Genomic DNA, 15,638 nt, shown 5'->3' with positions numbered 1-15,638 from the left:
TTTGGATTTTTAAAAGATACATCTACATGTACAGATACAGAGTAATGGCAGGATACATTAAGTAAGTAAAAGAAAAAAAATCAAGCTGCAGAATGGTATGTATAGAATGAGCCTATGTAAGGGGGCGTAGCCATAACATGCAGCTATGAAAAAATCTGGACGAATATCTGCCGCACCATTAACAGTAACCAGCTCTACCAGCTGGCATTACAAGGGACTTTCACTTGTGTCTTTACTTCCTTATTACTGCAGTTTTAAAAATAAGCATGTTGGTACTTCTGTAATCATAAAATCCACGACATTTAAAAATATTCAGTTCTCTTTAAAAGGGAGTGAAAGCCAGAAGTCTTTGGTACTGCTGAACATTTTTAATGTGCACCTTTCAACAAATCTATTCCATGAACGTTAAGCAAGATTAGGAAAAAAGGAAGAATTAAGATATTAGAAATAGATGAGCTGCCTGATGTGCATATTAATATTTTAAAAACAGACTTCTACAAGATTACAGAGGTAGGACGGTGGGTAAGCAGCACACTTTCAGGTGCTTCCGGGGAAAGAACAAGGCAGAGAAAGGCCTTTTTCTCTTACGAGGGAGCTAGCGGAAAACATCAATGAGAGGAAGCAGCGGGGAGTGTCACGAGCCATTAAAACCTAATGAGCCCTGGAGTTAAAACTTTCTTCTTAAAACAGACAGAAGAATACTAAGAAATTTAGCCACCATAAATGACAGCCAAATTTCTAAGAAGGTGCTCAGTTTTTACTTCCTTGAATTTTACTCTCCTTCAATGTAGAATAATAAAATATCCCCTCTTTGAGAAGGCGGCCAGCTCTCCCTACTAAAGGAAAACCAGAAGTTAGAGTTTTAGGCAAGGAACCCTGTAAACAGAGGAAGCCATCTCAGAAATCTGCTCATTTAGGCGTTAGGCTGTTTTCTCTCCAAGAGAAGACTGAGACAAACAGAATATTTACATCCAGTGTGCTAAATGAATGAACTCAAAGCTTGTAACACCATCACTTAGAAAATTGCAGGAAGTCATAAAACACAGCTATTGTGGGAAGTGACGTTAGTTCGTAGACACTGATCCTAGTTTAATGAACTCATCAGGTTTATCTCAGTCTTTCTTTTTTTCTTTCTTCTTCCTACCTATGTTCTTTTAAATTTGCATTAAAGATGCCTCTGGAAGTTTTTGGAACCCAAAGGTTTATTTCTTAGGCATTTCCGATTATACGTTAACAGAATTTTACAGCTGGAAGGAACCTTAGAGAGCAGGTAGAAAAGAAATTAGTTCCCTTGTTGAAAGTTCACAAATAAAAGCTGTTTTCATAGATAAAGTACAACTGACCAGATTACAGGCAAATTTCGACATTCTGGGTCACTCATGCCTGGAGGCAACCGCAACTCTCCGCTTGGTCTCTTCTGGAGAAGTGCCAGCCTGGCCACTCAAACTTAACTGCATGCCAGACATCAAATTGCAACCCTCCTTTTCTAAGGGAAGGCTCTGCTTTGGAGACATGTGGATAGATGCTCTGTTATTCTCTCCTCCTGCCTTAGATGCCCCTGAATTGACTTCTCTAGCAAAAGAATCAAGAATCAGCTACTTTTATGGAAACATGGGTTACTATCATTTTCCTTTTTTATAAAAAAAAAAAAATCGAACTTTTCAGTGATAAAAACAATCCAACTACCTAGTGTTTCTAAGTGCTGGTTCATCTGATCTTTAAATTTTAAAAGTCTCCACAAATTTACAAAGTACCTTCACACTGTTTGAATCTAGTAAAATCACGCAGTGGGGCTAAGTGCCTTGATTATCACAATGGGCAGTGGGGTCCACGTTGCCCCTTCCTCCCGCCCAGAATGGGGGAGCCTCGGGTGTGCTCACCTGGTGAGTTCTCCTGCTTGAGGCAGTGGATGGAGGTCCTCTGGGTTTTGGGCTGGAGCAGGAGCAGAAGCACAGGTTCCAGGATGCGCGCCACGTCGCCGAGGGAGAGCGCCCGCACCAGCCAGCCCTGGGCTGCAGCGCCAATGGCGCCATCTGTGCAGGTCAGGCTGTCCAGCACGACGAACAGGGACCTGCGGGTGGGAAGAGCACCACCAAGTCAGCATTCAGCACCCCTGAGTGCCAGGACACCCTTAGGGAGCTTCACCCAGGCTGGGCTTGTAGACCCAAGCAGACAAGGACAACAGGAGTTCAACCTTGGTTTCACACTAGAATCACTGGGGGAGCTTTTAAAATCTTGATGCCCAGGCCTCACCCTAAATCGGTTAAATGGTACTGCGGGAGTGGGTCTCAGCATCAGAACCAGCTGCATCTAAGGCTGCGTGTCTGGCCCCACACCTCAAGTTTCAGAAACAAGGTAAGGAATTCTTTTTAAAAAACAACATGGAATATAATGTGTCTACAATGAAATTCACATCTTAGGCACACGGTTGATAACATTACAAGTATATAGAGCCAGTGTGGCTACTGCCCCACTCAAGATCCAGACCATCTCCATTTCCCTACCAAGTCCCCTCATGGGGCATGTTCTAAAAGCTCCTCAGGTGATTCGAGGGCATGCTGGGCTTCCTCCCTCCACCAGCAAATTAACAAAATTCCTGCCATGTATTCATACGTGTCTGGTCTAAATTCACTTAGGAGATTATGGGAAACATTTGCTGTGCATCAAGAAAATGGGGTCATGCTTTCAATTTCCCTCCCCCTGTCCAGCCCAACACGCTGACCGGGGGCCTCTGCAGTTTCCTTTGGGTTAAGGGTAAGTTATAACAAAGATGGCCTCACCGGTCAAAGGAGCGGTTGTGAGATGTCACTCGACTGCCCTGGATCTCTCTCGTCAGGTGCCAGATGACGGAGAATCTAAACAGAGCTTCCAGTCTTGTTCCCTTGATTAGGAAACAGGAGGGAGTGAGGAGCCTGGTTTCCTAACAGAACACCGCTTTCAGTCATTGGGTGTCTGACTCGGCCAGGAGGAGAGGAAGACCTGCATCCTCTTTCCTTGTTCACTGTAACACGGATGCAAAGTGCATATTCAAGACTCGGGGTTAGCCCATGCCCAGGGTCACACCCAGGCCTGCGGTCAAAGGAAAACACAGGAGAGCAGGGGGTTCTCACGCTCCTGGGAAGTGCCGGGCCAAATGGCTTAGAGAACAAGGACACAGTGTGACTGCAAAGGAGAGCCAGGGCTGAAGGGGATCATGCATCCTCCACGACTGCCTACTTCACCAGTAGTTCTAGAAGCCCTTGCACCGGTACTTACAGGTCCTGCCAACACCACACGAGAGTGGGTAGATTTCCCTGGGGAGCCTTCATGTAGACACATACCACACTGTGAGGACTCTAAAGGAGACAGCTCGTGCTTCCAGAGGCCTTCCAGCCCCGGGGTTCTCTAACACTTCTGCTCGTTACTCAGGATGTCCACTGAACTCCAGAAGCGCATCAGCTGGATATATGTAAGTCTGTCCTGGGCACGTAAAGTGACGGCAGCCCAGCATTTGGGACCAGTGCAGGATGGAGGTTACAGGCCGCGACGACTCACCTTGTCAGGGTCCAGGAGGGCGTGGCAGATGATGTCCTCGCAGATGTTGGCCGTCGGGGCCAGGCAGTGTAGCCGATAGAACAACTCTACACACGTGACATGATGTTCCCGGGTCTCCTTGTTCAGCTGATTCCAAAGCACACGAGCCACCCTCTGGGACGGAGGGCAGACCGTGTGAACACAGGCAGCACCTGCTCATGTCTTTGCAAATAGGTAAAAAGCCAGCCTACTGCGAAAGCCTTTCAGACAACAGGCTGCCAAAACCTATAAGGACAGTTTAGTTCCAGTATCTCATTCACATCTAAAATGTCTAAATGTCTCTTCCTTAGTGTCTCAGACTTTCCAGGGTGTCTGCTGACCCTACCACCTCCAGGGGAATTTGTTCCATCGACAGGCCCCAGGAGAGGCAGCATATCTCTATCTGTACCACATGACCCCTAACCCCTTGGTCCCCATCACTGCTGTGGGGGACTGGACAAGAAGGCACCTGACCCAAGGGTGGCTCACTGACAGACTTTAATAGCCTTGACCAGTTGGTTCAGAATTATAAGAAGGAGATACAAGCATCACTAGCTATGAGAACTAAGCTTACGGGTCACAAGGCCGACAGAAGGCCAAGTGGCAACCAAGCTAGTTAGGTGACCCCTGGATGGCAGAGGTGCAGGACAAGCAGCCTCAGGATCCAACAGCTTCCAGGGCGAGATGCCAGGAGACCCCGCATTCCACTTCTGACATTTGACTCCCACAGGCTTGCTCTATCTTTATGATAAACTGCATGTTTCTTCATGAGCTAGCTGGAACAGCTTTCAGCTTCTTGCAAATTAAATGAGCCCTGTAATATATAACTTTAAACTACTTTCCTACTTTTTCCCCAAGAAAGATGGACAACACCTGCTCACTACCTTCAGCAATAGTATTTATTCAATCTGACAAGTGCTAAGTTTCCCTGGAAGCTACAGAGCCCCAAGCCTTTAACCTTACAAATTAGGGCACAAGTCTGGTCAGCCTAGAAGTGAACACAAATCTTTACTGAGTACTCGCTGCAGGGCCAGAAACCGTGCCAGAAGCCTGGGACAGAGAGATGGACAAGGCAGCCACAGGGCTCGAGCAACCCTTTCTGGTTGTCACCAGAGGTGCCATATTACTTATCACAGTGACTACAACCTTAGGGATAACTTCAAATAAATGGTCTGGGAAGGGGCTGGCACAGTGGCATAGTGGTTAAGTCTGTGCACTCTGCTTTCGTGGCCCAGGGTTCATGGGTTCGGATCCCAGGTGTCGACCTACACACCACTCATCAAGCTGTGCTGTGGTGGCGACCCACATACAAAATAGAGGAAGACAGGCACAAATGTTAGCTCAGGATGAATCATCCTCAGCAAAAACACCCACCCACCCACTTCCCGGTGGGAAATACCTGATAGAAGTCTGTTTTCTCTGCAACAACTTTCAATATTCCTGGAGCAATGGGAGGAACTGTCACCATCTGCAGCTTGCCAAAAAATGGGTTGTGTCCAGAGCTTTTATAGCGTTTCATCTTGTCTTCAATGACAAGTGCCAGGGACTGGGAATGGTTTATCACTTCCAGAAGAGTAGAGACGGCCACGTTCTGGAGGTAGCAGTCAGTCACACAGCAGCAAATGGTCATAAGGGATTTCAGCCAAGATGGAAAACTGGAATCGCCAGCTCCTAAAAGGAAGCCGACCAGAGAGGATGGAAACACACAAAATCACATGAGAAGGGCTCTCCAATGTGCAGATTCTAAGACACCCTTAGATTCGGGAAGTCTCGTGGATAGCAGTGTGATAACCCTCTGGCGGTAATGCAATATGCCGCCATCATTCAGGGCCAGAGGACAAATGACACTGAGCCTGGTTTCATAAATTTATCAGACTCTTTGAATTCTGCAAATGTCAATCTCAGAGATTTGAGATGATTCAAAATGTATGTTCCTTTTTCTTTTATTTTTTAAATTTACATATGGTAAAATTTACATTTTTGGGCGTAGAGTTCAAAATGTTTTTTCAAAGCTCTCTTGGTGGCAGGGTGCATGGCATTAGCTTTAAAAGAGGCCAAAACTACATGAGGCTATCAATTCTAAAAGCAGTTCTTCCAAGTATACTGTCATTGGCAGCTAATGAGCCAAGAGACAAATTGCACCAGCAATATAAGGTAATGACTACACAAGGGGAAATCTTTGTCCTACATTCCCACCAACTAAGTCACTCTTTCTTGTTTTCCATCTTCCCCTCTATCCCTTCTTTTCTTTAAAATGTTCACTGCCTACTACGGACGGAACTGTGTCTGCCCAAAATCGCTATGTTGAAGCCCCAACCCCTAACATGATGGTATTTGGAGGTGGCGCCTCTGGGAGGTGATTAAGTTTAGATGACCTCATGGGGGTGGAGCCTTCATGATGGGATTAGCGCCCATATAAGAAGAGACACCAAGCAGATCCCCCTACACACACTCCTAGGATGTGAACACACAGTGAGAAGCCCGCCCTCTGTAGCCAAAGGGAGAGCTCTTACCAGAAAATGCTAGTACCCTGACCTTGAACTTCCAGCTTCCAGAACTGTGAGAAAATAAAGGTCTGTTCTTCCAGCCACCTGGTCTATGGTGTTTTGTTACAGTGGCCCGAGTTGACTAAGACACTGCCTGTTACGGATTGAACTGTGTTCTTCCCCACAATTCTTACACTGAAGTCCTGACCCCACGACCTCAGGATGTGATCTTATCTGGAAATAGGGTCGATGGAGATGTGATTAATTAAAATGAGGTCACAGTAGAAGAAAGTGGGCCCCAATCCAATGCAACTGGGGTCCTTATAAAAAAGAAATTTGAACAGACATATACATAGGAAAAATGCCATGTAAAGACTGGAGTTATAACTCCAAGGAACTACCAGAAACTGGGAGAAAGGCCTGGAACACATCCTTCCCTCGCATCTTCAGGGGGAGCATGGTCCTGCCAACACGCTGATCTCAGACCTTTGGCTTCAAGAACCATGAAACAACAAATTTCTGTTGTTTAAGCCACTTAATTTGTAGCACTTTGTTATGGCAGCCCGAGAAAACTAACACACAAATCTTCAACCAGTCTCATGAAATGGCCTATTTACTGACTATTATTAGGCACCTCTTATGTTCCAGACCTTTTAAAGGGCTGTGCTGAAAACCCAGAGTTTAAAAAGTACAGGCCCCGCCTCATCCATCTGCCATCTGGTGAGACACACGGCAAAAGCACACACAACTAATGACAAGATAAAGAAGGAAACAAACGTGGCAGACAGCTCCTTCTTGGCTGACATGAGTTTAGTGAATCTCTACACATGAGCTGCCTGAGCACTGTGACTCCTTAGGATGGACTTCAGCGGGGCCGCCCTCTCACCCGGAGGCTGGAAGAGCGTTTCGCAGAGCCGCTCCGTCTCCTCCTGGGACAGGTAGACGGGGAAGGTGGCGCAGTCCAGCAGCAGGTGGCAGGCGGCAGCGAAGGTCTCCCTGCAGCCCTCCCGTGAGCTGCCCAGGTCAACGACCACCTGGTCCACAGCCCATTCTCCCTCTTTCACTTGGCCAGGGCTACTGCGCAAAGGTGATGGCGACTCCATGCTCCTTGTCTTAAATGGGGACCCTCGAACCGTGAACAGGTCTGAGAGCATCTGCTTAAACTGGGGCACAGTGATGGGCTTGGCCTCCCACAAGCTCTTCCCACCGGACTCGCTCGCCGCCCCGCCCTCGTCCCTCTGGCCTGCGGGCTCTTCAGACTTGTTTTCTTCTCCGGATGCTGTTAACTGCACTCCAAAAATGTTCTTGTGGGCAAAGTTGGCAATTAGCTCTTGGATGGAAAGAAATGCCCTCTGCATACTCCCATCCTTCTTCCAAACATCATCTTTTTCAGGAGAAACCCTGGGGACCCGCAAGTGCTCAGAGAGCTCTGGCGATGAGGCACTGAGCCCGATCCCGCTGTCTTCAGATTTAAGGGGGGGAAACGAAGCATCTTCATCACCCGGAATCATGATCTTTGTGTCCATAATTACGTGACCGTTTTCACCTTTCACTGGACTCTGCAAAAAATGGAAGTTTGTATTGTGTATCCCGTAAAATGAAGAGATTCAAATACCAACTGCATCAGGCTAACTATGAATGTGAGCTTCCTGTTTTTAAAAATCATAATTCTCTGTGTACAAGTGTATAATAAAATGAAGAAGGCACACCGGGGGCAGGGAGGGGACCAAGGAGGAGGACGGCACACGGCCATGCTCTTCTGGTAGGCTGGCTTTGAGCCCACTTTGTGTTATCTATTTAGACCCTTCAGGGTTCAAAAAGGCCATTTAAAAACAGTTTCTGGGGGACGGCCTGGTGGCGCAGCAGTTAAGTTCACACATTCCGCTTTGGTGGTCCCGGGTTCACCAGTTCGGGTCCCGGGTGCGGACATGGCACCGCTTGGCAAGCCATGCTGTGGTAGGCGTCCCACATATAAAGTAGAGGAAGATGGGCATGGATGTTAGCTCAGGGCCAGTCTTCCTCAGCAAAAAGAGGAGGATTTGCAGCAGTTAGCTCAGGGCTAATCTTCCTCAAAAAAAAAAAACCACAACAAAAACAGTTTCTGATAGATTTAAAAATATGAATGAGGAAGCTGGGCTGAGAGTAGAATAAAGGCATGAAGAAATAAGACGAGAAAGCTAGAACAAAGAGTTTATATGTGTATACCTATAAAATACGTTCATACTTATGTGTACACACACACACACACACACACACACACATATTTTGGCTTTTCCAAAGGGATGACACTTCAACCTTTAATGAATCAATCTCGTTTCTTATGCTATTAGCTAATATTACATTAAATTTAAAACTCTTCAGTGTTTAATCTCCGGTGCTAAGGAAAAGGAGAGAGTATTATGCAATTTTTGAAACATGGTTATAGTTGTAGACTACACATGCTTCAACTTTATATATTAAATCGTTCTTAGGATATTTTTTCCTAATAGCTATAACAACTAAGAAAAAAAAAAAGACTAACTTGAAATTGAGGCAACAATCTGTAATTAGTCTGTAAATGGAGGCTCCAGGTCCATCAGGCAGCTCACCGGCCCCCCAGCACTAACTAATACACACAGCTCCCTCAGGATGGCCTCGCTTTTAGTCTGTTCACACACCTGTCTGCCATTGCACTGGATGGATTTCAAGGGCAGAATTTTTAAATCTCTAAACGAAGTAAAAAAAAGCAAGTCAAGAGCCAGCTCTGATGACCTAGCAGTGAAAATTCAGCATGCTCTGCCTTGGTGGCCCGGGTTTGGTTCCCGGGTGCGGAACCACACTACTTGTCTGTCAGTAGCCACGCTGTGGCAGCGTCTCGTAAAGACGAACTACAAGGACTTACCACTAGAACATACAACTATGTACTGGGGCTTTGGGGAGGGGGAAAAAAAAGAGAGGAAGATTGACAACAGATGTTAGCTCAGGGTGAATCTTTCCCAGCAAAAAAATAAGTAAATAAATAAATAATAATAATAATAATTCAAAGACTGTGGGCCTTAAACTGCTTGTGAAACTATAATTGTTATTGTTGTTGATTGCAGCCCATTTCTAGGAATTGATCCTTCTGAAACATTTGCAACCATGAACAAGTCGTGCAAGGATGCTGCCTGCAGCACTGCTTGTAACAGTGAAAACCCAGAAATAACCTAAATAACCTCAATAGGGGGATTGGTGAAGAAAGAGTAAAGCCATTCCACAGACTATCATGCAGACATTAGAAAAGAGTAAGATACCTCTGTGTATACCAATATAGAAAGATGTCCCAAAATACTGTTTAGATGAAAACAAAGCAAATCAGAGAACAGCATATGTTATCTAAAAAAAGACTATGAAGTCCTAACCTCCCGTACCTGTGAATGTGACCTTATTTGGAAATAGGCTCCTTGCAGACGATCAGGTTAAGATGAGGTTATTAGGATGGGCCCTGATCCAACATGAGTGGTGCCCTTATAAAAAGGGGAAATTTGGACACACAGATATGCACACAGGGAGGATGCCATGTAAACATGAAGGCTGAGATTAGGGTCATGTGTCTATAAACCAAGGAACGGCAAAGCTGGGAGATGCCTAGAAAAGACTGTTCCCTCACAGCTCTCAGAAGGAACCAACCCTGCTGACACCTTGATCTTGGACTTCTGGCCTCCAGAACTGGGAGGCAATAACTTTTTGTTATTTAAGTCACCAGGGGTGGTACTTTGTGACAGCAGCCCAAGTAAACTAGTATCTCACTTACATTTTTAAAAAGGCCCAAAACTGCATATATACAAATACATAAAAAGACATAAAAAGGCCTGGACAGTGAGCTGCATCGAGCCACGAGCTGTGGTTATGGGTTCTGGCAGGGAAGGAGCAGAGGAGTGAGTGGAATGAAGCGGGGTTAGCGTCTACGGCAAAAACTTTAATGAAGTCTTTGAGGATTTCAGAAGCATAGGTTAAATGTTATCTGTATCTTCTAGTCTTTAGTCCTATCCTAAACAACCCTGGTTACTTTCTACTCCCAGGAAGGCACAAAGGTTCTTCCAGCCTGAGAACCATTTCAGCTCCTCCCAGCACGCACCGAGCTTCCACTTGTGGACTCCGTGTCGAGGTAGGAGGGCGGCATCTGGACTTTGCTGAGCACTTTGAAACATGTCTTCAAGGCATGCGTGAGTTCCGGCAAGCTTAAAGTCTCCACTTCCTCAGCCAGAGGCCGTACCAGGCAGCCAAGCACCTGTGGCAGGTACTGGGTTTGCACCTCTGAGTAAAGTTCCTGTGAAATAAGACACGGGTTGAACTCATGTGTTTTCAGTTTACAATCAGAAGAAAACGCACCTTAAGATGGCATCTTAGAAAATTCAGTTTTTTAGAGTAAGTTTCATGTTAATTCCCAAATCAGAAAACAAAATAATAATTCTTTTTGATCTAGACAAATGGACGATCTTCCTTTCAAGTGGCTTTACGTTTTCTAATAGAAAATAATTGCCATATTAAGGTAAATTAGTTTCCTTGGAGACAATTAGCCAACTGCACAATTTTAACTAGGAAATACATTTACACATATGTAGTGAGGTAGGAAACACATCGCTCCTAAACACCGGAGTACAGGGATGACGCCCAGTTCAGCATCTGGTTTACGTAACTTTAGCTCAGTGGCTTACAACTTACGACTGGCTCAAAAGTTACAACCCCTTTTAAATAAGACATAAAAGACGTAAGAGATTACATCCAGCTACGTCTTCCACGCTGAAACGAACATTAAAACAGTGCTATGTGCTGATATAAAACTACTTTGCACCAAGTTTAAATTTCTAAGACAGGCCAACACCACTAAGAACATAAGTAACAGCCAGCGTGGAGCCATCTCTGCAGGGCCCAGGACCTCACCAAGGGAATGACGTCGAGAAGGAACACGAGGAGGGTGCAGAGCTCCGAGACGGTGGGCGGAGGGCTGATGCTTCTCCCGACAGTGTAACTCTTCTTCGCTGGTCTACGTAAGTCACAGGAAAGAAAGAAAAACATCAATTCTTTGTCCGATACTAATTTCAAGCATTTCTCATGATTTCCAATAAAATTACTTATTCTATTTCGAACATAATGAAAGACAGCTTCTGTAGCTCTGACCATTAAGCTTTGGTACCTAAAACTACCTAACACAGACAAGTGTCAATAAGTGTCTTGAATCTGCTTGTCTCCAAAATAGGTTCACACTGACTTGAACGTCATCAGTTCAGATGAGGGTGGTGCCACGGCCATGTGGGATTCCATATCCAGGAGATGTGTGCCATCAACAGCAGCAATTCCAGGCCCCCAACTCTAAACCAAGGGCATGTGCCAAGGGAAGAAGCCAGACTAGAGAAGACGCAGGTGGAAGAGGTGTCCAACCAGCTATAGGAGCAAACTGGGACAGCCCTTCCCACGTCGCCCCATGAGCTCAGCCACACCACTTGCTGAGAATTCTTCAGCCTCCACAGAGGAGTGTAACTCCACTGGTCAACTCTATCAGCATCTGCTTATCTTATACTGAAACCCAACACTTCTTTTTAAATAAGTAGGCAACTAGTTAAACAGGTAAGTTAAAAAGTATATATACTCAAAGCCCAGTAATTTTGGATTCATCTGGCTATCATGGTACCACTCAACCTGAGCTAACATTTTTCATTATAAATTATCACTTAGTTATCCTGCAGTTTATCTTAGCAAGAGAATGACTTTGAAGAGCTCCACAGACAACATCCCAGTGATTCTAACTTTTAGGTGACTACTCTGAAGAAACCTGTGCACGTGTATATAAAGAGACATGAAAAGATGGTCACCAGAGTACTATTCACAACAACGCAAGAACTGCAACTGGTTTATTCACACAATGGACTATTACACTTCGGACAAATTAACTAGATGTATACATTCCAATACAGACAAACCTCCAAAGGACTGCTGAACCCCTAACACAGCACACTGCAAAAAGTTATATACCACTTGATACTGACGTAAAACCTGAACACAGACTACCATTTCTGGAGACACACTTGATATAAAAGCACAGACATCACAGGCAGGACAGACACTAACTTCAGGACGGTGATAATGTTAGGATGAAGGATGGAAAAAGTGCCGGGGAGGTGGGGAGTCAGCTCTAGCTGGGTGGCAACATTCTATTCCTTTAAAAAAGAGATGTGAAAAACAATGGCCAAGTGTTGTCCATAATTTCAGCAATGGGTATATGTGTATCTGACATTATTTCCTGTTCTTTCTCATATTTGAAATGTTTTGTGGTTAATTTTTTTTAAAGAAAGCATACCCCATAACTCTGAAATGAAACTAAGCTGACCAAAATATAGCCTAGCCTCCGTCTAACATGGCCTTGCTGTTGCCCGTGGATCCAGTTACAATTAATTTACTCATCACAGGTTTGACACCTGCTGGGGCCTGGCTCTAGAGGAGGCAGAAAAGCAGGCAGGAGCAGCTGGGAAGTCAGGCATTCCTGGGTCCTAACCTTGGCTGCTGCCAATTTGCTGTGCAGTGCCACACAAGGTACTATGTGTCTCTGGCCTCCCATTTCTTATATGATAGAAGTGCTTCCTTCTCTTGGGGGTGTCCTGAAGAGTTAATGAGCATGTCTGTAAGGCTTTCAGGCAGGAGGACGGCCCATGGCAAACATTAATAAGTAAAGCTTCTATTACAGCTGCTAGGTACACGATGACGGTGTTGACAGCACAGAGCGTTCCAAAGGAGACGGACAAGAATGAAATTTTACAGCGTGACTCACAGGGCAAAACGAGGTTTGAGAGATTATATTATTCCTCCTTTACAGGGAAAATGACACTGGGAAGGGGGCTCCTCAGGAAAGCAGGTTATCCCCGGTGTGTCCCTGCCCACAACTGTGAGGTGGTGCAGTTCACGAGATCAGCGTGACGGTCAAGCTGGGTACGGGAGCTTAAAACATTAATGGATGCTTTATCTGCCCAGTTATACACTCATTTCAATAGGAATCTAAGAAGGTTGATGATTTCAAAACACTCTATGCAGCCACAGAGCCACAAAACTCAGCTTCTTTAAATAGATCAGGCCCCCAAAAGAACTGTTGGAAGAAAGCGGATTTGACTGATGTGACCAGAAAATGCACAGAGGATTTTCTTAAGCTAGAATTAATAAAGCAGCTTCACAGTTATGTGGCAAAGATGCTGAGAACCTTCTTAATGGCAATGCTTTTTAATCTATTAAAATTTTAAGTGAACTCCTTCCAGTCATCTGCTCAGCAGAGACCACCCAACGTCAGCCGGTTACATATAAAATGACACAATAAGCAGCTAAGAAACCATGAAACCCTGTAATCCTTCCTAAATATTCCATAATCCTGAACTGGATACTTACCTAAAGCAATCCTCAAAACACCTCATCATGTAATCCCAGAGAAAGTCTGTGCTTAGGGAAGTGATCAGCAAATTCACCGTTTTAACAATCTCAGAAGCATTTCTATTTTCTTTTATTGTACTGAAAAGGAAGGTAGACATTTATAAATATATCTCTGAAAGACCCTGTATTATGAGAACACTATGTCTGAAAAATTGTAATTCATTTTACCATTTACAGCTTATTTCTAGAGAGACTGACAAACTTGGATAAAGATAAAAATATTACTGTTCCTATAGAGGAAAGAGTATGCATAATGCCATCCTAAACATTCTCTTAGAAGTAAGCTTACGAGCTACTGAAAAGGAACGTGACATAGAAATCCAATTTTAGTCCAACTGTAGATAGATATTCTATTGGTGGAATAATATGGTACAACCATTCAGGAGGGAAATTTGGCTAAAATTTAAAGGTGCATCTTCTATGACTCAGGAAATTTATTTTAGGGATTTATCCTACAGAAATCCTTGCACAGGCACACAAAGATGTATGCATAAGGATACCATTGCAAGGTTATTTAAAAATACTGAAAAAGTGGAAACCACCTAAAAGTCAATCAATGGGATTGGTAAATCAGCCAGGATTTATTAAACAAGTGATAAATCCCTCCCAAGGAACCTAAGGCAACCACCATATTCCACAGGAGAACCAAGCAGAGCTACTCACAATTTGCATCTTAAAAAAACAGGCAACTAAATAGTGTAATTCCATCTTTAAAATAAAAGACAGGCATCTACGTATTTATATATGCACTGAAAGTCTGGAAAGAAACGAAAATGTTTTATGCTTTTCTCTGAAAGGTGGTGGGATTCTGGGTGCTATCTTCTTCTTTAGTACCTTCAAATACTGGCATATTCTACAATGAACATGCATTGCTTTTGTACTTAGAAAAACAATAAACTACTCTCATTCTGGGAGAAAAAAGCAAACACCAAGAACTCGGTACACTTATAATTAGTAAACCAGAAAAATCTTGGAATTGACTTAAATTTTCAATATATCTGATGCCAACTCAGGCAGAAGGAAAGGTAAGAGGAAGGTAAGAAGGACGAGGTTGTACTATCTTAATAAGAACAGAAACAACAAACCCACAATAACTCCACACTTTAAGTTGACGTGTCTGCCGTATCCTGAACGCCACTCACTCTGCCTTCAGGGTCCTGGGGCACGTGACCTCACGTGAGGACTCCTATCTCCTGGCTCTACTTCCTGACCTTAACCCCTCCCACCTGCCCCCTCCCTGTAACTCATCACGTGGGTACACTAGATCCAACTGCCTTTGTTCAACAACTTTCCTACTTGATCAATAAATACGGTTTGTACATCCCAGGCTGGGGCAGAGACTAGATCACACTCCTTTTAAACTCTTCACCTTATTTAATAGGGAAGAGACAATTCATGATGATTGACTTTGGAGCATAGTTATCTTAACGGGTGGTCTGATCTGCTGCATCTCCACTTTCTCCAGCACTTCACAATTTATGGTGAACAACAGAGAAAAAAAAAATCATGGCTTTCGGGAGGGATGGAGGAAGAAGCGTGAAGCTGGAGGCCAAACCCATACCTTATCAGTGAATTTCCACTCTGCGTGTAGCTAAGTTTAAGGTCGGAGCCGAGAGCATCTCTGCAGTAAGAATAAAACGCACGGATGACTTCCAGAAACAAATTCCCAACCACCGGAGGCCCTGGAAGGAAAATGGCCAGAGAAAGATCAGTAATCCATTTTTAAATCAATAAATGACACAGACACAAAACACAAAGAGAGTAACTCTGTACACACAGACGATTTATAGTCTAAAATGTACAGACACAAGTTTAGTTGCAACAAACTTTAGCTGGACAAACAGCATCCACAAAAATAAACAGTATTTCTGTAGAGCTTACCATGTGCTGGGTACTCTTCTAGGCATTTTATATCTATTAACTTACTAACCCTGACAACAGCCACATGACCGGGCTCTGCACTGCTGTCGTGATTACACATAAGGTGACTGAGGCAGAGGTTAGGTTACTTGCCCAAGCCAGATTCTGCGGGGTGGAGGCAGGGCAAATGCTCCATGTTTTAAGTACACAAACTGCTTGGCCAGAGAGATTCCTCAATACAAATACGGACAGAGGGCAACTTGCCTACTCTGAACTCTCTTACTCACGAGCTAGAACACCACAGAAGAA

The 15,638-nt window shown here is 44.4% G+C and overlaps 1 protein-coding gene across 1 annotated transcript in view; it reads right to left on the bottom strand.

Annotated features, from left to right (window-relative positions):
• The window catches only part of LOC124231298 (protein dopey-2), a 98,065-nt gene that overhangs the window by 35,721 nt on the left and 46,706 nt on the right, over positions 1–15,638 (bottom strand). Inside the window, exons 10-18 of the mRNA XM_046648009.1 lie at positions 15,031–15,151; positions 13,428–13,547; positions 10,941–11,043; positions 10,135–10,326; positions 6,925–7,597; positions 4,952–5,223; positions 3,535–3,687; positions 2,781–2,881; positions 1,881–2,071 (exon numbers count right to left, since the gene is read on the bottom strand). Of these exons, the coding sequence (XP_046503965.1) occupies positions 1,881–2,071; positions 2,781–2,881; positions 3,535–3,687; positions 4,952–5,223; positions 6,925–7,597; positions 10,135–10,326; positions 10,941–11,043; positions 13,428–13,547; positions 15,031–15,151 (1,926 nt within the window). The remainder of the gene's footprint in view (positions 1–1,880; positions 2,072–2,780; positions 2,882–3,534; positions 3,688–4,951; positions 5,224–6,924; positions 7,598–10,134; positions 10,327–10,940; positions 11,044–13,427; positions 13,548–15,030; positions 15,152–15,638) is intronic.

Source organism: Equus quagga, chromosome 21 (assembly GCF_021613505.1).
Source record: "Equus quagga isolate Etosha38 chromosome 21, UCLA_HA_Equagga_1.0, whole genome shotgun sequence".
In the NCBI taxonomy this organism is placed as follows: Eukaryota; Metazoa; Chordata; class Mammalia; order Perissodactyla; family Equidae; genus Equus; species Equus quagga.
Note: the sequence above shows the minus strand (reverse complement) of the source record. Positions and strands in the feature narration are given on the sequence as shown.